At 38.4% G+C, this 23,336-nt stretch overlaps 1 protein-coding gene and 1 long non-coding RNA gene across 5 annotated transcripts; one reads left to right on the plus strand and one right to left on the minus strand.

The window, feature by feature from the left end:
* Positions 1–3,242: 3,242 nt before the first annotated feature.
* On the minus strand, positions 3,243–8,054 carry LOC111243228 (uncharacterized). Of its 2 annotated transcripts, XR_015319829.1 has the most exons (4): positions 7,738–8,054; positions 4,388–4,536; positions 4,145–4,223; positions 3,243–4,013 (listed from the first exon to the last, which is right to left on the minus strand). It is a non-coding gene; the product is annotated as an uncharacterized LOC111243228 (long non-coding RNA). The 2 variants fall into 2 exon arrangements; XR_002670384.2 differs by having other exon boundaries at positions 4,388–8,054.
* Positions 8,055–8,195: 141 nt separating this feature from the next.
* LOC111243204 (complex I assembly factor ACAD9, mitochondrial-like) lies at positions 8,196–15,796 on the plus strand. Of its 3 annotated transcripts, XM_086978455.1 has the most exons (4): positions 8,544–8,803; positions 11,745–11,818; positions 12,827–14,283; positions 14,590–15,796. In XM_086978455.1, exons 2-4 carry the CDS (start codon positions 11,789–11,791, stop codon positions 15,035–15,037), a joined length of 1,935 nt encoding a protein of 644 aa, XP_086834581.1. In that variant the 5' UTR covers positions 8,544–8,803; positions 11,745–11,788; the 3' UTR covers positions 15,038–15,796. The 3 variants fall into 3 exon arrangements, with proteins under 3 accessions (XP_086834582.1, XP_086834581.1, XP_022644164.1); XM_086978456.1 differs by lacking the exons at positions 8,544–8,803; positions 11,745–11,818 and adding an exon at positions 8,196–8,294; XM_022788429.2 differs by lacking the exon at positions 11,745–11,818 and having other exon boundaries at positions 8,546–8,803.
* The last annotated feature ends 7,540 nt before the right edge of the window (positions 15,797–23,336 follow it).

Here is a 23,336-nt window from a genome sequence, read left to right on the forward strand (position 1 = left end):
TAGCCAAAATTGGCGAACATAACTTAATTTTTTTGAGCGCTTAATTTGAGCGTAACGGTTGACCGTAACATTGAGAATAATCTAAACACAGTAATGCTTTCTCATTAAAGATCGCGATGAACTTGCAAATCGTTCTAACATAATTAGAATTGTCCTTAAATAAAGAACTTCGTACACGTTCCATCTCGCAGGAGACAACTAGGGGCAACTTAGAAAGTGCATAGCCCTCCCTTTACTATTACTCTAATTGCAAAATCTTTGCTGATTCCCAGATGGGAAGACCCTGAGCGTTGGTTTTCCTGCGAAAGAACTTCGACTGGAGTGGTAGTGCGATTGGTGTTGTTGCCTAACTTTACGTCGAGTCAGTTATTGCAGCGGAGAAGATTAGGTTACAGAAACACGCGACACTTAAGGACTTATTCATAATCTGTTCATAAGGATTCAAAATATTTGTTGGTCCGGTATCCTTAACCTTGATTGTTCAGACAAGAGGGACTCTATGAGATAGTTCTGTGACCTGGCGTACTTTTTTTTATAGTCGTTGTTTATAGATTCGAGTTCTGTACTTAATTCTGTGTTAGAAAGAACGGCAGCACTTTGCTTTGGTCCTTTACAGCAAAGTATTCCTTGGAGCCCACAGTCTGGTGTTTTAACATGATGCTCATTTTAATAACTATCACCTTTAAAGTTCGAAATGTTTCACTTAAAAAAAACGTAATTCCGATTTTTGTTTCTTTTTCAAATACAAATAGCTCTTCGAAGATTACATATAGAGTGGCTCGCTAGACGTGGGTTTTCGCAGCTATTCGGAAATTGCACACGGTTTTTATCATGTTGATTGCTTCTAGTTTGGAAATTTGTCCTCAGATAAAAACGTTTACCAAGAGCCTTTTATTTGTGGATTAAACATCTCTGTTTGACATGTAGCTGCCAAATCATGACTAAAATAGTTCTTCAAGAACACGAATTGAGGCCTTCCAAAAGGTTCGCTTTACTCACTTTATCAGTTTGTTAGCTACATAATTATTATTAATATATTCAGAAAATGAAAGAGGCGCTTTTAAGGCAGGATGAGACGTTTTCTCTGTAAACCTGTAGAAAAATTTGCCGATTTGGCCTACATCAGCTCAAAAAATGGAATAGTATATACGACAAAAATAGACTTTGCCAAAGAAAATGCATGTTTCAAAAAGTAGGGCTCTGTTTATAATTCAGCCATCTAAACACACACCAGTTGAACCGACGTTTCGGATAATTTGATGTTACTCTCGATCTCCTTTTGCTTAAACAGTGAGTTCCAGGCTATTTAAAATTATATAGTCGTCATATGACACACTTCCATAGTCTAGAGAGACTGATAAGCCTCTGCTAACACGGACTAGGGTCGTTTTCATGCGCTGAGTCGTATGTATTTTCAGCAGGTTGCTTTTGACCTTTGTGGAAGAAGTTAGAAACTAAAGTTTTAAAGACGACCAGCGGCGTGAATGGGGCGTCTCTAGGATAAGCGGTTGTAAATGCAAAATATTACGCGTAAACTAGCATTAACAGGAAACTAATGGTTGTTTTAATCAAGTAGAAAATATTTGTCTGCTAAATATCGACAATAAACAACACTTATTCTTGATGAAAAGTTAGTTTTGCTGATTTATAACAGAAGTCGATCTAAAGGCCTAGTGAACGAATATTGATAAAAAGCCATTTATAAAATGTGGCCGATAGCAAGTCAAACAAAATATTCGATCCGATTCGCGTTAATGGAAAATATAAAACCTAAATAAATCGCCTAAAGTGTTCAACTACGTACTAGAAAGCACATCTCCCCTACGTGGCTATATCGTTTCAGACAAGATGATTCCATATCAGCAGATTTCAGATGACATAGAACGATCTCAGATGTTTGGAGAATATTTACACTCTAACGATCATAAAATCCGCGCTTCTGTCAAGCTCTGGAATGCGTTACCGACTGGCTACCAAGCTAATTGAAAATGCCGTAATATACATTCAAATTTAATTTGATTCAGCTTTAGATATTATGGTGTAGTGCACTCTAATTATCCTACACACAAGGATACCTATTACGAATTTTGTCCTTTGAGACGCTTGAAGATAACAGTAAGAACTGCTTTCATTTGTTGCTCTTCTACAGTAGTCACCTTTTTCCTAGATGATATTATATAACCGAGCAAAATTCTAGATATTGTAAAACAAATTTTCTTCTTTCCAAGACCAGTTCTTTTTACGGGGTCCATTTCGAGCTTCGTAACAGTGCAACGGTAAAGTGTCGGGCTGCTATTAAACCTTTTAAATATGTGAGCTAGTTAAACTTCAAGACCAGGCTTGGACATGTTTGCTTTCATGCTGCGGGCCAGCCGCCTAGACTTACAGTGAGGGCCTTTAAAGCACCCGCGTTAAATTGATTTCTAAAAATATCGCTATTGACTTTTTCCATTGTATAGATTTCATGAAAGCTTTTTTATAGATTTAAGTGTGAGTTGATTTTGGTAAACTTCCTGCTCCTTTGTGGGTATACAAGCTTGCGCAGTATCATTTATTACATAAGAAACAAAACTACCTGCAACATCTATATTAAATGTGACGTCAACAGTTGCAGCATTCTATACCCTAATATAGTGCTGTCCGTTCTAATATTCCGCATATTCCTTACGTATTCAATCGACTAGTTTCTATCGAATCTTAACTTTTTACAATTATACATGGCAAGGGGTAAATCACACATCAGGAAATGTGCGCTGACGAGCTGGACAGTCCAGCCTAAAATTTTGGACGCCAACTCTAGAGGCCCTTGTTCTGATCCTATCATTCGTACATGTGTGTTAATAAAGATGGAAGAATATCTCTTTTCTCATTTAATATTTTTTTTTCAATGCTTGCTTTGCGCAGTTGAATATGACGTTTGTCTATTGCCACAGTACATATATATACATATATATGTATAATGTGACAATGGAAAAATGTCATATATTACTGTGAAGTAAGGGTTTTTTTGGGCCTGATTGCTTAACTAAGAGCCCATCAACCCATATTGCAGAGCACGTTATTGGCAAACATCAGTGGGATACGCGTGAAATAAAGCAACGCTGAAGTGCTCCCTACGTATCATTTGTTTACGCGCAGTGCCAAAAATTGAAGATGATTTGTACGCGATTTATCTACTCTAGAGAAATGTCTATAGAATATAGTTAGATACTAGTACGATATAGCGGCAAAGTGCGTCAATCTACAATTTTCATAGTTATAATTACAACTTGGTTTATTCAATCACAACTTTGCGTGCTAGATATCAATGGTTTAAATCCGTTGTTTTTGGTAGCATTTACCGTAAACCTCATGTTCTTTAGACATGTCTTTTTCATCGTAAAGCTTCCTCCGGAAGTCAAACCTAAGCTTAAAAATCGCATATATCGTTAGAGTCTCTATAGATGGGATACAATGGACATACACACTTATATTTTTTCTACATAAAAGAAGGTGATGCCATATGGAACAGACGCTATCTAGCTCACTCTCTTTTCTCAAGCAGGGGAACGTTGGCTTTCAAGTCTAATGCTATTAAACTTAACAATATTTTTTATAGCATGCCGTCTATGTTCATTTAGGGGAAATATCCTGAAGTGGCCCCCGGGTACAACCTGGAAGCTACTTAAGTAGATATGTGTTTATATGTATATATGCCAAACGTGATTCGTTGAATCACATGTCACAGCTGGCAACGACGTGTTCTACGTGGTTGTTCTTGAAGGAGATCTTAACGATTTTACTGGAATAAGGCCTCGTTCTGACACAACAATGGTTTCGATATTTGCACTGCATTGCGGATCATCATAGTCACGGATTAGAATTTACCATGAATAATTATTTATACCACAGTCACGCAAAACCATGATAGTTATAGAGGCTTAAGTCCGATTAAGTCCGTTTACCCGTCGTCAGTAGGTGCACGGGTTATTCGAGACCTGGCATTACGGTAAGCGGAAAAACTTCTCGTGGCCCTGTAATACACATATCATAATATTTGACCTGCCTGACCTGGCGCTAAATAGAAGGCACTGGTTTTGCTATCCTGAAACACAGACTTTTCTAGCATTTGTATATAATTTTCCCAGTTGTTTTGTTAACTCACCTCTTTGCGCAAGATCACTAGTTGACCATTAAGCTCCATCTCCACCATATCACACAAGATGGGGTTACGATGAAGATATCTTTGATTGACATTTTCATGAAAATGAACATGGAGAGCACATTTGTGATACATAATAGAGCCTTTGACGAATATACGAGTACAATAGTTTTGTTTTCCATCCGTAACACCGGTTATTTTCAAAAATTGCATTAATCAAATTTCAGCTTATAAACCTTTACTTACCCTTACATGCAGTTTTTATTTCACTTCACTTTTCCGGATCGATTTTGGTAACATAAACTACTATGGCAGCAAACCGTTCGAAAAAAAAAAGACGTTACTGCATATTTTGATACATGCAGTAAATCACATACGACGTATCCTAGATCCGCCTATATTGAGATGCGTAGAAAGGAAAATAGGTTTTGTCTACTGGTTGTGAGAAGACGTCGACAATGAGAGCAGGTGTAACCGAGAATGGATTTACAACATTTGATTACCTAAGACTAGATATGTGGATGCAAAAGTAAGTTTCTAAAACTTTCCGCTATTGTTGGGGCCAGGCGTGATACATATTGAGTGGAAGCGAAATTCCGAATGAAAAAAAAAACTTGTTGCGCAGCTTTATGACATGATGTGTTGTAATTGTATGGCTCGTAGTTTTAACAAGGCTTGGCACCGTATTCAAATGCCCATGACCGGATGACCCTGACTGATCCTACACTTCCAGCCTTTATTTGCTGTATATCAAGAACTTCCAGCGCACAGCGGAGAATTCGTCTATCACGCAAGCTAAAAGTCTGCTTGATGTCTTGAAACATGGGATCGAGCGCATCAAAGGGTTCCGCTATAATCGCTATACTGGGTTATATGCAACTATCCATTTCAATGAGCATTCAAGATATCCCAATGAAGAAGAATCGTGATTTTTAGTGGGAAAAAGCGGTTATGGTCATTTACATGAAATCATTGGTCACAAGCATCATGAGAGACATTTTCATTGACGGCTTCCACAAGATGAAAAGAGGTAACTAGTAAACAAAATGGAGAAATCGTCATTTCCATAAAGCATTGCCGCAGCACAAAAACAGCAGAACCTGTTTTTCTTACGTGGCCATTGTGCACTTTATGAGGACCAGAGAATCAATGACGCTGTAATCCTCAGTGCCTGTCACAGTGCAAGCCTTAACTGCAGCCGTTTCTTCGAGCGTTAATGCCTGCTTGGTTAAATTAATTTCGAAGTGCGCCAAGCTGATGAACTCTAAAATTCACCTCTAATCGATAAGCTCACATGTCGAGATCTTGGAAAATAGTATGGTGGATGGAATCGCTGGACGTTGACTCAGACAGCGCTATCCGGAGTGCCAAAGTAGTCGGGGAAAGAAACAATTCACATGGAATAGAGTCTATGAGGAATGGAAAAGTAATCAGACGCGGCAATCAAGTGTAATAAGATCAGATGGAGATTAGGATCTGTGCCCTCGGGCTATGATTTATAAGCATTAGCAGGATAGCTGTGAACGTTGACCGTTTCCGGTGTGCCGATGGCATGCCTGGAAGCACACTGGATCGAGCCAAGGATGTGGGGTACCTCTCCAAATTTGTGCGAATTAAAGTGATGTAATTCATGTTTAGAAAAATCTACATATTGGTTGGCTGCTTCTAATAAAAGAAATAAGATAGGTGTGTACAAGCATGAGGGAGAACCTGATTTCATCACAAACTATTTAATGTGTTATGTTTCTTGCAATAGAGCGATTAATAGTATCTTGAATACAGTACAGTGCAGTACGCATATACAAATAAGCTATGAATATGATGCAATAATCTAACAGCGGATGTACTTATGACATTAAACAGCGTGGCATGTGTTTAACTAATATGCCGCACGTTCGAACATGTCTGTGATCATGTATAATTTAAGGATACTACACCAGACTGTTGGCACTGGTACCAGTTGTTACCCAAATGCTGCGGCACACTGACCATAAGGGTCACGTCGGAATAAAATCTAGAGCTCTCGTATTTAACCCTCTAGATTTATCAGTACTTCTTCTGTACTCGTCTGTTAATAAAAAATTGAAGAGATTCAAGTATTCCGTAAAAATCTTTAGGCGAATAAAATCCGTAATCGTCAATGATCGATATTTGATCAGGTTCATTAAATATTTATTATAAAGTTGTACGACAAAAACTTCGATTGAGAACAGCCTACCTGACGATCATGCAAATAAGTTAAGTATGCCCGTAGGCAAGTACTCAAGCAAGGTTATAAATAAATTAAAGAACACTTCAGAATGATGTTTCCCTCAGCAAAGTCTCAAGCAAGCAAGCAAGCATTACCCCTCTCATCTGTCATTTTTAGGCTATTTATGTCGATATTCATCTACATTAAAAGTTCACATCCTATGGAGATAAAGTACATTAAAGTTCTTCCAAAACAAAGGTATCTATTTCAAATTAATGTAGAATTATTTTTGAGAGCATTACACGACATACACGGGTAATCAATGTTCCATTTTTTAAATAGCCTTTTCCTAAAAACACACCGTCACGATGCACGTAATAATAAAACACTATTTGAAAACCAGTTATAATGATTATAGGCATCCTATACTACGTAGAGTTTACGAGCGTGAACAACCGAGGTATGCTGAAGGAATCAGAGATTATTGATTTTTGCTCCGCCATCGACATATATTGCACTACAAATGTGAGTAAAATCGAGAACAACAAATCAGCATTTTTGAAGACTACATTGCATAGGCTCATTCAGCGTTTGGTTACGCCGTAATTGTAGTCATGCAAAATTTCAATAATAGTGCAAAAAATTAATGTAAAACGTCGAAATGTTTGAGTATGTTTCCAATTAGAGGCAATGTTACATTATTCTAAATAATCGTCTCTTCAATTGATCAATTTTTCATATTGGAGGGACAATGCGTTTAGCGATAGTAAGAATGGATCACGATCAATATCTAGCTAGGTGATAAGTTATTCTTAGAGCGTAAGGTAAACTTGTTGTGGTGACCTTCACTGCGATTCGTTTCACTGCGAAGAAAACAGCTTTTGTACGAAGCTCGTAAGTGAGCACTTTTGAAACCCGCATCCATTCATCTTATTCATGGTCTAACATGTGTCAATCACTAGACTATAGAAGTGTTCTGCGGGTAACTCTTAAGTTGGCAAAAATTGTCACTTCAAAGTTATCTAATTTTTACACTCGATTTCACTTTAATAGCGAATTATTCATCCTGCTTTGAAGCAAGCGATTGCCGAGTAGTCTACACGATTCGATGGTACCAAATAGATGCGGTCAGGGATTGTCTAATCGTCCACTAGGTCAAGAAATAATATTCGAGTTCTCGAACAAAAAACTAAACAAAAAAAAGTACATTTTACTGCAGTTCGATGGAACGACCAAATTGTTGCCACTTTATCAAGTGTTAATAAAAACGTATCGGCGCTCTAATTCTTGCTTCATTTTATAAGCACCAACTTTAGTTTTAAATCATAAATTGATGTGCAGTCCAAAAACTTGCAAACTCGAGATATATTCAAGAAAAAAAGAACGTAAACATGTTGATAATAACCTCATACAATTAGAAACATTCTAAGTCCTATGCAAATTTCCAAATGGCTTGCTTCCAAGGCTTCTTCGTAAAATATATTGCCTCGTTAAAGTAAGCTTTGCTTAGGTGAATACTGTTGCAAGGATGACGCATTGTCCTTCGTACTTTTGCCCTATGAGTATAACTGCATTAAAAAGTTGTTTGTATCTGAATTATCCACACATCGGATTCGTCATGATCAGACTATTTACAATAAGTCCACCAGCAATTGTTTAGAATGCTCCATAACTACACACAAAGTGCAACTGCAGTCCTTATAACCAAATTAAGCTACTACTTTCTATGAAACGGGTGCACTTCTACTAGTCGGTTGTTTAATATTTACAATTTGCCGACTTTGTTCGCTCTTTCTTATCCATCCCTTTCTAAATCGAATGCGACAAGTTCGACCTCTGTGCGATGATTTCTCGTTCATAGCCAGCAAAGATCACAATTTTGTGCTGGTGTAACTGCTTCGGCTGCCGCTGTAGTGGCAACGGCAGTGGCAGCACTGAGGAAAAAATACGCCGTTCCGGCGGGTAAGTGCCGGTCAGTGTTGGCTATTGTCGGCATGGTCAATTCAATCACCTGCTGAGTGTGGCGGCTATTTTGCGCCACAGGCACGGGCCGTAAGAGCATTTGTTCTGTACACGACCAGCCGCAGCAGCTGCTGCCGCAATAACAGGTCTACAGCAATGCGTCATCGAGTGGCTACTGGTGGCAGTATTGCAAACACGTTGTTTTCGGCTGCTCAAAGAGGTACCGGTGGAGGACCCATAGTAACAGTTGAACAGCGGTACGATGGCAGTGTAGCTAGTACCGGGCGCCACTAAAAGAACGATTTTGCGCACGATGTTTTGCCTCTTAAGAAGGTCCCATTGGGCTGTGCGTGTCGGAGGGAGGTGTAGTTGAAATCAGCTCGTTAAGTTATTGCTAACTAATCATGGATGTAGAACGAAAGTAGGTGACTGCGTATGTATGTGCAGGTGTGTCTATATTGTGTACGTGCCGGTTAGCGGAATCTCTCGAATGTGCCTTAAGCTGTGAGGTAGGTCTAAAAGCGGACAAAAAAATATAAATTTCTGGGGTTATATAACCATTTATTAATTTCCCGTACATGGGACAGGTGTGTACGTAAATGGTTTTAACTTCACCAATACAAGAGCCAATCACGTGGATTGTTATTAAGCAAAAGAACTTTTTGATCAGTCGAAAATCAGTGGGGTTAAGCTAGAAAAAAAAAGAAACGAAGTTTTATTAGCAGTTTACTAGCATTTATCATTATTGAGACTGTATTACTATGGTTGTCGCTGTTGATTGTTTTCAAAAGAGTTTTTTTTTACCTCAATTACGCTCTAAAAGGTGCCTCAATAAAGGTTTTTATTACACTAAATCTGCTGTCGGATCAATGGAGTCGATGCATTACGGTTTTATATATAGACACACAGTTCGGGTATCAGTCCAGAACAAGTACAAATGACATGAATAAAAAATATCTTTAAGATAACTTTAAAAGCGAATGCAGGCCTACAATGATAATTAGTTATACTTAATGGTAGAAATTTAAAACGTTATTGATTTAAATTACGTCAAATTGATTTAAGTCAAAAGACTCATGTTTCGTCATATTTTTATGTATGATTTGTGTAAAATTTCGAGTTCTCATTGAGTGCGTTAGCGTTGAATTTGTAACAGCTTAAAGTTGATTTATCTAAAGTACTAATCATTTGGAGTGGTAAGTTTTTGTAAAAAGCAGGTGCCAAACGTGGTGCCATTAATAATAATATAGAACGCATAGCCCGAACATGCAGCTGTTGACCCACTTTTAGCAGCCGTGAACGTCCATGCTCAAGTACTGATGCGTCACTTTTAGGAACAGGTTTTTACATGAAGCATTCGCAATAGATTTTATCCCGCTATTTTTTTAGTTTTTACCTACAGCGAAATTACATCTGTTTGAGTTGAAGCACAGTTGAGGTTCGTTGTGCCTATGCTATCAGTTTGATGAACTGCCAGGATTACTATAATGTAACACTAGTCGGTTCCTTGCAGTTGTCCCATCACTTGCGTCCTTGGATAGAACTTGTGAATTACCACTTTGTTAGTGACTACCGCAAGAATCGATAAGTCACTATTCTTTGACTCAGTTCTTCTAATGTAACGATCTCTCTAAGTGTTTATGACGTCCCCGTATATAGTTATGTCATACTTACGCATCACAATTATACAGATAACTTAAATTGAAACTAGACATACCCGGCCAGTGTTTCACGTAATTTCTAAGCCACGCAAGCACTAGGCAAATTAATACTAGGAAAATATCAACTTCTCAAAGTAACGACCCATGATGTACAGCGGATTAAAAAAGCCCAAAACAACCTACCTTAACTTATGTTGGATGAGCTCCATTGGCCTGGGCTACTATTGAAACTTACATGAAATGGTGAATTTCCAATTGTTATGTAAATTCATGAGGGAAAGAGTACAATGCGACACCTTAGTAATATGAAATATATACGTCCATAGCAATACTGAAACTGATACCAACGATAATAAGTAAATGTTTGTTTGGTAGCCTTAGAAGCAAAAGTAGAACAGAATATCGAGGGCTGTTCTACAGATAAAGCCTTCTAGAGCCCATTATTTTTTAGATCACGCGCTCGCTGCTAGGATAATAAAGACAGGCCCCGTAAGTCGCTTGCTAACGTTATCGAATGACACTCTGTTTTTGGCGGTTCCAGGAAGATACTCTTTGTTTAACTGGGTCCTAACCACCTGGTAACGTTTTGATCTATTGCTTGGAAAATCTGTCCATTGATATTTCCGTGCACTATACAGAAAACATTATTTATGAATCTGATAGCCAATTCTTTGACTACCGAAATACGGGTACATAAGTGTTTCGTTTAGTTATCCGCTTCTGTAATGACAACTTTATAGTTCAGACCAATGCTGATCAAGTTTATATGGCATCGCATATAACTGAACAACATTTTCTTGATAGTCTGGGGCAGAAGTCTATTTCTTTGAACCTGCTGCTACTATTTAGTATTAACGATTATTAATTTGGTTATGTTGTATATATATATATGGTATAATTAGTAATTTGGCTTATTGGAATGCTTCTCATCATTACAGTGCAGCAGCGATTGAAGCTCCTTTGTCGTTTGTTTTCCTGTTTCTTGAGTTAGCCTTTCATGTTATTAAACCGAATATATATATATATATATATATATATATATACACATACATACATACACGGTCACACGGCACAGGTAATTGGGATAATTAAAGTTAAAATCAAAAGTATGAGTATCCTCATATACGGCAATTAACAATGTTTTCGTAAAACATAGAATATCTGAGAATAGCAATCGGATACATAGAATATTGAAAAAACGAATGCGTCTGATAAAAAAGCATTTCTCTGCCGCCACATGGCTGAGTGCCAAGACAAATTATCGTATTGCCGCAGTCGAAAGATAAACAGCAACAGGTCAGCCTAATTGGCGAAATGAAGTCGCTTCTCTGATAAGAATTGACGGATACGATTATATTCAGAAGATGCGGCAAGAATATCTGCGTTGACAGCCAACTATTACAGACAAGCTCGATTAGTAGCGAACTAGCTTAATACAGGGTGCTGTTTTCGCTGCCTTTATCTCGTAAGTTCGTCTCCCTCAGGGGCTTAAGTTAAGTTCATCGTCAGCATTTGAATAGCTTTCAGCGGACGCAGCGTCTAGCGGATGATCATCAAATGGATACTAGGAAATTGATTTTTCTCAATATGCAAATTTGACGGTAAGCAATAAAAAACGGGCGTGTTTCTCTGTTATCACACTGGCGACTGCATAGGCATATGACGTATGTGACAATTTTTATGATAATTAAAAATAGACACTGGTCATACCGTTTCCGTATACGTAAATACGAGTTCCCTTTCGCCTCATGTAAGAATCGACAAATATGATTATATTTGTCGTTTATAGGAAAGACGTCGATACAGGAAAGACGTTTGTACTTGTTATTTCCTATGGAGAAGCAAAACGAGCACAGGATCGTAGTAAGTAATAAGTGCTATATACTAGTTGTATTACCATCATGCAGCAAATGCCGTAAAGTATCGAAGCAATTGGGGACGTTGTTTCAAGATCTCAGAGAATAAGTTATAGATACCGCCCGTAGACAACATCGTGCAAAGGATAAAAGATGTCAAACTAAATCCTAAAACATCGAATTCAATAAGGAAGATATTATGTTAATGGTAGCATACAACAAAGAACAAGGTAACTGGCGCAAATTAGAAAAAAAATCTTTTTTTTTTCTTAAAAATATCTTTATTATTTTTAAGTCCGATTATTCCAAGCTGGTCGTTTGGTTGTCGTTGACACTTTCTCAAAAGTGTTAGGGGATAGATATGTATTCATATATATCTCGAGTACGATTAAAGAGCCAGACAGTTTAACTATTCTTCAGTTATAAAAAATAATCGGTTTAGCGACATAGTTTGCATCAGGATAGAAAGTTAAACACTTGCATTATTATGGTTAGTTTTTTACGTAGACTTGACCGTAACATTCGATCTTAAGAATGAGAAAGGACTGGCTAAAAAAGGCGGTGCCAGTGGCGATGTCTGTTCTCTTTGAGTAGCAATGAAAATAATTTTCCGCGCCCCTCCTATGAGTTTAACGACTATAAGCGGGAAAGTATTAAATGGTTTAAGTAGTCTTTGTGAAGGGCAGCGGATGGATATGTCCAGATTCTTATGGTAACCAAACATAATCAAATTGAAATTAAAGTTTCTACGAGTGTGTTTTATTGTCTCGTATAGAGAAATACCTACTGGAAATTCAGTGCGTCGAATGGAACAAGTTGATAGTAGGCTTAATAAAATAGTTCATTTATTATGAGTAACTAATCAATACATCGCATGGAGGTCATTGCTTAAGTGAAATATATATATATTTTTTTATGTAGTTCTATATCGTTCTTTCATTGAGTTTTACTAATGACAGTTATGGCTTACTTAATAAGTGACTACATCTGTAACATGTTTCTGCTTTTCTTTCAGTGGTTAAAAATCATGTTGCATGCGTACAAAGGCCGCACACTTTTTGCGACCTTGGTCGCCCGGGCCTCTCTTCCGGCCAGTTCGACAACCGTTCGTTCAATATCTTCAGATAATAATCCCAAAATGAAGCTCGCTCTTGGTCCGGTCGAGCGTAAACCATTCATTAAAGAACTCTTCATAGGAAATTTTGATAAGCGGTTTCTCACCTTCCCTGAAATCCTTGACGAAGAACAAGTGGATTCTATTACTGCTATGCATGACACTGTGTTCAAATTCATGACCGAAAAGGTCGACTCCGCTAAGTTGGATAATACCGAAATTGTGCCCGATGAGGTGATAAATGGATTGCGTGAGTTAGGACTTTTCGGCCAGCAGGTTGACCCCGATTACGGCGGTTTGGGATTGACAGCAACAGAATACGTTCGATTAAATGAAGCTATAGGCCTGGATGGTGCTCTGACAACGACTCTGATGGCACACAACTCCATTGGAATCAAAGGAATTATCATGTACGGTACCGAAGCGCAAAAGAAGAAATATCTACCAAAAATTGCTTCGGGCGAATATATCGCATCTTTTGCTCTTACAGAGCCAAATAGCGGATCGGACGCTGCTTCGATCACCACCTCAGCGCGTCTAAGTCCGGATGGCAAACACTATATACTCAATGGACAGAAGCTATACATTACAAACGGTGCTTGGGCCGATGTTATGACCGTATTCGCTCGCAATGACACCCTCACCGAAAAATTGGGCAAAACTAAACTGACAGCGTTTATTGTCGAAAAGAGCTTCGGAGGCATCACGACTGGCAAAGCTGAGTCAAAACTTGGTATTAAGGCTTCAAACACCGTACCTGTATTTTTCGAAAATGTTATGGTCCCTGTTGAGAACATACTTCATAACGAAGAAGACGGATTCAAGGTTGCTGTAAACATTCTAAATACGGGTCGTTTTGGAATGGCCGGTGCTCTAGCCGGCGCCGCTAGAGTTGGCTTGAATCAGTCAATTGCGTACGCTACTCAGCGGAAACAGTTTAAGAGGAACATTTCTGAGTTCGAATTGATTCAGAAAAAATTTGCACAACTTGCTCAGGACATTTATGCCATGGAGTCGATGGCTTACATGACAACCGCAATTGTCGATAATGTGAAAGACGCAGATTATCCGCTTGAAGCCGCATGTGTCAAAATCTTCGCTTCAGAAGCGGCTCTCAGATGCGCGTCCGAGTTTATTCAAATTCATGGCGGCTCTGGATTTTTAAAGCATCTGCCTTTTGAGCGCGGATTCCGTGATGCCCGGATCACGATGATCTTCGAAGGAACCAACGAAATCTTGCGTATGCTTGTTGCTCTGTTAGGGATCCAACATGCTAGTGACCACCTCAAACAAATGATGAAGATCTGGGGTAATCCCGTGGGTAATCCAAAGGCCGCTTTTAACAAGCTGGTTGACAGGTATAGACATTTGCCTTTACATTAATTGGATAGTTTCAACTTTATAGTTTACAAAAAGCCTACTATTATAAAGAAATGGCAATAGAAATATCTGGCTAAATAACTTCATCTCTCATGCGTCTCTAATTGTACCCAACCTAACATACGATAATTAAATGGCAGTATCAATATACAATACACAGCGAGTTTGTCGCCCACCCGTATATTATAGATAGAGGAACTTAATCAGCGAGCCCTGGTACTTCAGCTGACGTCGAATAATGCTTTTACAAAAAATTTAAAGACGAACTCTTATTTGCGTTTCAGATTCCGTGACCATATCGACAGTCCGGCATTAACACTCGGCTTGAGGTATGCGGTACATCATACACTCGCTGATGAAGGCCAAAATCTGGAATACTGCGCGAAGCGACTGCAGTATCTCGTCGAATGGTCCCTACAAAAATACGGTAAAAACGTTATTGAACAGCAAATGCTTCTTGAAAGAATTGCTGACATCGTTATAGATATCTACGCGGTGACCGCCGTCTTGGCCCGGGCGAGTCGCACACTTCAACTTCGTGCTCAGAGTAGCCCTCTGGATACTGCGCTTGCACAGGCCTTCTGCTACGACGCACAGCTTCGAATAAAGCAAAATGTTGCCGAAGCCCTTAAGGGCGATACCGACAATAATTTTGCAAGGTACCGATTGATCGCGGGTCACATGTTCAAAAAGGGACAATATGATGCGCTGCACCCGTTAGCCAGGAGCTAGTTATTACTCTGTTTATTCGCTATATGGAAAAACGAAACAGTGAATAGGTAACCCGTTATATTCCTTGGGTGTTGGAAATATACAGATGTTAAACATTTCGAAAGAGATTTATTAAGGAAAATAGTGGCCCTTAAGAGCTTTGAAAATGAGTTAGAAAAAGAATTACAACTATTTTAGTCAACATAAATATTTGAGACTCAGCATATAACACTTGACTTGCTGTAAATATGCGATCTAAATTTTATGTTTATCCCTGATAAATATATTCCGAATAATATAGAATAAATCAAAGGTAAGAAAAATCTGGGATTGTTTCGTATCATAGATTTACCCGGTACTCCTAAACTTTTTATTCTCTATGATGTCCTGTCAAAACTACCAGGAAGTGACTGTTACTGCCATTGAAAATTAAATTCAGCGTCTAATAAATGGACTAAGATTTAAAACAACTAATTCTATTGACGAAACGTAACGTTCTGTTATTTTGAGTGTTCTATAAACATCCCTCATGCGATCTTTTCTGGTACGTTAGCAGAAGATGTCGCGATCGACAAACTTGCCAAACCGAATCAAGTTCAAACAAACCTTTAGCCTTTTGCAGAGCTTAAACGAAGATTATCTTTATATGCGTGCGAAAGCCTCTCGGTGTGGATACTAACACAAAAGATGAGATTTCTGAGTCGTTCCTCTTAACGTTGTGTTGGTCTCTAGATTATTCGAACGGCTCACAGAATAAAGAATTTTAGTATGCTATTTAAATGATGTATTGCATTTTTTTATGCATTGGTAGTTTATCACACATGTTAGTTAATGGCGTTGTTGCTAGTCACGAAGCAAGTGAAACAAGTTGCCGAAATAACAAAGGAGCGTAAAGCGAGTACCAACATTGAAGCCTGATTAAGGCCATTCAGTAGGATGTTTCCTAGAATACTATCTTCGTCGTGTTCGTGGTGCGGAGGTACAACGATTGTCTAAAACTGGCGTGTGAGCATTGTTCATGGGACTGATGCGCATTGGTTCGACGACGTAGCATTATTTTTTCCATAAACTAATAGGAGAATTATAGTGATATTTGCCTTAGTGGCTTATATGGCATGCCACTGAAGGATTGCAAGTCGTACGCTGCAAAGACTTAACAAAAGTCACCCGAATGTTACTTCTTCTAAGACACTTTTATTGCCTGCCTTTTATTTTTACAACTAGCCGGCGTGGAGAAGTAGACGCAGGCTACTTTACAAAGTTTAAGCTTAAGTATCTTTGACTAAGGAACCAATTTTTTTGCGATCATTTTCAAGGAAGTACAAGGTTACAGCGGCTTTTTTAGGTACACTATTTTAAGTGAACGATGAACAGGAATGTAAAAGAACATGACAAACCACATGCCCAATTTCTATGAACACGTAAAAAAATAAACGGCCTTCAAGAAGAGCTGTTCTGGGCAGACAATAAAATTCAGCAAGATTCGTTTTAACGATATCTAGCAAGGAGTTGTGTAGGTATTTAGCACGCATAGCACAATGTCTTCCCATTGAAGCCAGCTACTACAGCGAGATTACCTAAATCAAGCTCTGAATAAACGTAAGCAACCAAGAAAAACCGATGGAATTTACAATTCCGGACAAAGACTCTACAAAAATTAACAAGTTTTTAAGCAAGGATCATGAGGCTTGTTTTTTTGTTGAGTTTTCAAGCCCGGCCCAGCTTACTTCGGTAAGTCAATTGATCCAAATTTAATTTAAGAACTTACTTACGATTACGCATACAAATGAGCGTTTTGTGCCATCCTAATAAGAAATTTACGCAAGTGTTTACCAACGTGTTAGTGAAACCAGTAAAAACCTACAGACTTCCACCGGTGGGTAAATTTACGAATCCCTATGGAGTTTTGGCTTTTCGAATATAAAACTATGGAATTGTGTCTTACGCACTAGAGCGGTTGATTGAATTACTTCTGTCGTATGTCGATGAAAGAGTGACTTATTGCAACGTTAAGGGAGTCTCGAATGGAGTTTACAATCGGATCATACATAGCTAACGTGAGTGTTAATTGATAAATGGAGATAATCATATTACTTCCGGGAACGATTTCAATAATACTATCCAGAAGTTTTTGCTGGATAATAAAATTTCAAGACATCCGTTTACGATAACCGTTGTCGCAGTCATGTTATTGATGGGTACAGTAAATATTCATGCAATAAAATATATGCTTTAAAAATTGAATAAAACCTACATAATCTCTATTGGAGATTGAGGAAAAATAAAGGCCTTAGTTATTGGTACGCGTAAATGAAAAGAATGTAACCTTAATGGGGATAATCAATATAGAACTGAGTTGGACCTTTTGCTCCAATTAATTGCTTACATTTTGTTAGAAGTATGCCAAGGAAGGGATGCAGCGTAATGCCAGAACTGCTGAATAAAATCTGTGGCAGGGGTTTATTATATAAAAAGTATCCTTAGCTTATATATGAAAGAGGCTATCCTAGCAGCAGGGGGGGGGGAGGGGGGTGAAGGCATAACCTCAGCCAAATGCATATCTGTCGGTCACCCGTTTCGACGAATAACTGCGCCTGCACGTATGAAACGTTCAACCGAAAATAATGATTTCATAAAATAAAGCTTTACTGTAGAAAAAACTATAAAAAATATGCGATACTTGAAGCATCTCTAAAAGTCGATATGTTTGTATGTCGTTGTTTATATTCAACAGATATCCCTAGAGATTGTCGTAGAATAATTGTATGCGATTACTTTTTTTTTTACCTGAAAGTCGTTACTAATCGTGAGATGCATTAGTAATACGAATGTATGGGACTCCTTTACGATATTGCAATCATATCCTATCGGAAAGTTTTGCCCATTGAAGTTCCAATCTTTCCATTCTGTTTTTATACAACTGATGAAAAAAGCACCGGAAAACTATTTAGAGAAATAATAGTAATAAAAAAGAAGAGAAAAATATTTTTTAAGAGATTTTTTTGGCAAAGCTTAAATAGGATGAGGGATAGCTAAACACCTTCTCACATTGATCAGTTCGGCTGAAAAAAGCAACTAAAGAAACAAAATAGCAGCCTTTCTTTTTCGCCGTACCTTCGCCTGTCCAACAGCTATAAGTTTAATGCCAAGCTAAAAGCAAATCACGTTTTTAAAATGTCGTTGATTTAAACTATGTTACATGCTCACCTTGGGGCTCGCTATATGAGCTAGGACGAGATATGTTTACATATGCACGTGCTATTTTGAGCTTATATGGAAAAAAAAAATGCTATCGACTGCTTATTGTATGGAAAAGTTGTAAAAACAAAGTTACCTGTAAGTGCAACTCACCATATTTTTATCACATAGTAGTATAATTACATATGAGTACATATGTCATACTAAATCAACGTGCTTACGTGTTATACTGCAAATATTGCTTCTGAAAGAAATCGTGACGTCGGTATCCTCATGGAGAAGCGTGGAAAAGAAATACTATCGTTGATATGACTCAAACGCATCGTCAAGATCGCAGCACGTTGCCGCCAAATGTATTCATAATTACGTTATGTTCCAAAATTACTTGATCGCCGTTGATCAACGTTCAATGCTATATATCATTTGTTTGTTTGGAAGCAACCGAGATGACAGCTCTCGCCTTGTTTCGTAAAAACTCAAGACAGTGCATATACACAACCACAGACCGATAGAGACTTGGCACAGCCTGAATCTGTACCAAAAAGCCGCGGCTTTTGAATTGGGACTGAGCAGGACGACCAACCACATTGCAATGACAGCTCAAGGCTGTGGGAGAAGCTGCAGCAGTTGCTGGTGCTCCGGACGAGCTTACCTCGACATACGGCTATACGTGCCCTGTATGCGATGCACGTCAAAAGGCCACAGTAGCAACATACGCGCGATTGCCCAATGACCAGGTTATATCAGGCTCAGAACGAGGTCAATTGCGTACTAGTTTGCCAAGCAATCGCGTTGGATAGGTGACGTTCTTAGTACATCAAAATAAGCTTTTCTTGCGGCAACTTAAAAAAATGCGCTTTGTTTGTACAATGAGAAAGTAGTTGAAGATTTTTTTTGAAAATCTGAAAATTTACTCCTCCGAGCACCTTTGATCTAGGCGAGTTCGAGTTCTTTTTTTATGGTAACGAACCTTTAAAAGCGATTGCGTCTACAGGAACGAAGCTAGTTAATTCAGATGACATTACAATAATGTATAGTCTTTGTTAAAATGCTCGTCCCCGTATGCGCAAGTGGAAATGGAATTCTGCCGTCTTTCGCGTTCCCTAGGGCCACTGAATAGAGGAGCCCTCAGTAAATACACTGATAGAATTTTTTCTTTTCGGGTTTTCTTAACGGTAGCATTTAATAAATTTTGGCCATCCAGCCCCACGCTAACCTTAATAAAAAGATAATTGGCCACAATTACAGTAGTTTTTGTCTATTAATAGGTATTAGCCTAGGTTAAGGCTAGGTGGTGGCGAAGGTAATGAACGAATGCATTGATGACATGAAATAAAGTCATCTCGAGTGAGCTGTGAAAAGGCAAAGTGAGAGCGAGAGAAGGAGATGAAAAATCAATAGATAGGAAAGAGTCAAGGTATAAGTGCCTAAAGACGGAGATCAATAGGTCATGACTTGATTAGAATAGGGAAGGCGAGCAAACAGAGTACAATGCGTGTATATATTCATTAAGTTTTTCATATTTATTTATTTTAAGAGCTAAAAACTCATGAGAAATGAAATTGTCGACAATCCCAATGCCCATCTACTAGTAGAATTGAGTAAGGTCTACTGATTTATCGGCATAAGCCTTATCTGTTCCTTAAAAAAAGAAATGATCTCGCCTATTGATCTTCGACTGGACCAATGTGTCATGACGACAGCTATGACGGAGTGTGTTCACAGCCCAACCTGCGCATTCGATCGCCATTTCAATGCTTCACTGGAGACAACAGAAACGCTTGTGTTATTTAGTGTACGCTAATCTTTTATCAGATAATGCATGTCTATTTTAAAAGGGCGCTTGTCGACTAGGAATCGCTTGATAAATAATTATGCCATACTCAAGAGTAGATAAAAATTTGAGTTAACTCTCTTAACTGAAAATATTAAGAATGATTGCAGATGCCAATGAAGAATCTACCGCTGATAGAATTGGGCACTTTTTTTTCCTTAAGAAGCATGGTATGTGCAACTTGTCAGTTTAGGGGCACATTTAATGCCAAAAGTAAGTCATACACACAGAAAAGCTACTCTTTCTTTTCTATGTTCTTTTAGAAGAATTTTTTTAGTAGTTCGCTTAATAATCATTACGTAAATAAGCCAAATGATCTAGCGGTCATCATAGAAATGCGTGAGAGCTTCAACGAAGTAAAAAAAAAAAAAAAAAGTTCTGAAATATCTGAAATTTTCCGATCGGGACTATCCTTACTAACTTAGTGCAACTATTGCAAACCATGAAAACATCCAACAAACGGTGGATAGAGTTCTTCTAACTCAGAGCTAAATCTAACTGTACAATCTAATAGCGCATACTCAGAAAGTCTGTGACAGTGATAAACGATACCCCCAAACCTAGGTCATATAAACGATCCATAGTGTATTAGACCGTAACACTTCTATACTGTCGCTGTTGCAAGGCGAACCATAGATTAGTGCTACCAGTGTAATGATCGTTGTTACTGTTTATTACCATTAAGTAAGTTGATGACGTAGGCTACTAACGATGTCACTCTCTATGAATTTGTGTGCAATAAAACGACGACGAGTGCGTGTAAAATTGGCTCGTGGTGACTTTTTTTCCTCTCGTAGACCCATCGGTCATTTATCAAAACTAGAGATTTCGTTTTCGCTAAAAGATCTTGAGCGGGTGAAGAGACACATCAGCGGGGAGAAAACTCGGAAGAGAACAATCTGAGCAAGCTTTGCGAGCCATGTCAGCAGGGTAATAGTTGGTATGTGGTTTACCACAGTTGGAAAGATGCGCATGACGAACCTTTATGATAATAATAATAATAATAAGTTACCAAGAGGGTCAAAATGGATAGGGCAGGATGCATTTCAAACTTCGTGCAAAGCAAAGTAGCTGTTTGGCGGGAATAAGCGGCAGACATAGCATCATGTTAACATGCATCTATTTACACCGATCGAATCATCGATGCAGGCGACGAAAAGTTGGAAGGCATCGAAATGATCCCGTCACTAGTAAACGCTTACAGACGGCTAATTGGTTTAATCGAATAAAAATCTAAAATTTAGAATTAAAATAGAGTTCGACCATAATTAAATATATTTTTGGCCCAACGAACTATTATCTCGTAGCGGAGTAAATTAGCCCTCTAATCGAAAGACTCAGTAGACTAACAAATCAAAATTTATCAGCGTTTAAGTAAAAGAAAAAAGCTTGGATTCACTCCTTCATAGTAAAGTAATTTAAAACAATTCTCCCAGCCGTACGATGCGAAGTATAAGCCTGTATGTGCTGCGTATTTTTTATAGATTATGGTTCTGTGGCCAACAAACTTTTCGAAAATATGAACCTCATTTAAGTAATGATATATTACAATCTTTGAAGATTTGTTGTAAATACTTGGCTCTGTTGGGATGGCTTTGTGATTGAGGGATTGGATTCTTGTTGCTTCAGTCTTATAATCGCGAAAATTTCAAATTCCACAGCCCTGCGGTCCATTTAAGCAAAAACATATACAGCTGCAATTAATCTAACTTCTATATAACCTAGCCATAGAATATTTACATATGGACAAAAATACTTTGTGTTCTTACTCGTTGAAGCAACCATCTGGCATACTAGTAACAGTAAAAAAAATACCTTTGACGGAAAGAACTACTGCTTTTTGGCGTGTTTATCATGAGATTATTTGGGCTTTAGCAACGAGCTTAAAACGTGTGTGCAGTTATTAGTCAGCCATCACTATTCCGGAGCCCATGATACAGACTGCTCCGATACAGTGCAAGAAAAATATTGCGAAACTTACCACTCCATTGGTTTATAGATCTTTAAGCTTTTGATTCCGTAGACAACCTGCGTGTGCATTAAGAATGAAATTCTAATACAATGAAACAAAAATCTCGCAACCACGCTATAAAAAATGGGTATTTTCAGAATAAGCCTTCCTGTATTTAAGTCTGTATAACAATATATATACAGAACGGGCGTCGTTTGACTTTGCTTACTAGGCGGTGATTTAATCTAGTACAGTATGCCCCTCAGCTTGTATTTCGAATTTGCAGTCCCGGGCCGTGGCCAACTGGATTGTGTCAGGGCCATACGTGAACGTTTTGCCGCTCGATCAACGTTATAGATATGTTATGTAAGCTGCAGAACACGATTTGCGTCTTCTAGACACGGACACGTTTTTATTTAGATGTGCTATTAGCTAATCGTTGTAGCGTTGACTGATAAAAACAGATATAGAACCAGATTAGATCGTAAGCTAAACGATGTGCTTAAATATGTTGCTATAGTTAAATTATCGAACGATCAATTGAAACGTCGCGTAATAATGTGGGGCCCAATTAACGGGGGTAGCACGTCCAAATACGTTACGTCAAGCTTTTAGCCATTGGTCATCGCGGCTTCCCGCTTAGTCGACGCCTAGAGACGACTAGAGATTTCGCAGATGGGAAGCGTTCCAGAATAGCAGACAATACCGACTTGTTCATCTTTATTCTGCAGTCTTACACATCGTAATTGTTAATTCTTAGAGGGGTTTATATTATACAATTTCACTGCCATATGGGTGGATGCGATTGCCTGAAGTGACAAGTGTACCTGGACACTGGCCGTGAAGCCGGGCTTTAAACCTACGAAGTGATAAATAGCTATACTTTTAGCATTTCATCAAAGGGACCAAATAAGATGTTTGTTTCCAGCCCGATTCGACGCAATAGATAGCTGCTTCCCGATTAATGAGGCGGTGAGAATTTTTAATTAAATTATTTTCCAAGTGCAAGGGTGACTTTAGGTAATCCACCGAAAGCAGTGCTGCTAGGTTTATTTCAACGAGAATTATCAGCTCTACTCCAGTCACAAATATCGAGAAAAAAGGTTGCATGTATTCCCGCTAAGAGAAAATATTTGAGGCTGAATAAAAGCGTTAGATACGTTTTAAGCTGTTTTAGCGATCTCGGGAGTTTTTCAACCTTGCGACCGTATATTGACACTTAGCGTGTCGTACCTAGCTTCTAATTAGCATCAAAATGGATCAGACTCTTTCGAAAGGCTTACCTTCCACAACAATCTCCGATGACGAAATGACGGCGTTACCACATTTCGTTAAAA

This window comes from Varroa destructor, unplaced genomic scaffold (genome assembly GCF_002443255.2).
Source record: "Varroa destructor unplaced genomic scaffold, Vdes_3.0 BEIS01000001.1, whole genome shotgun sequence".
Taxonomy (NCBI): Eukaryota; Metazoa; Arthropoda; class Arachnida; order Mesostigmata; family Varroidae; genus Varroa; species Varroa destructor.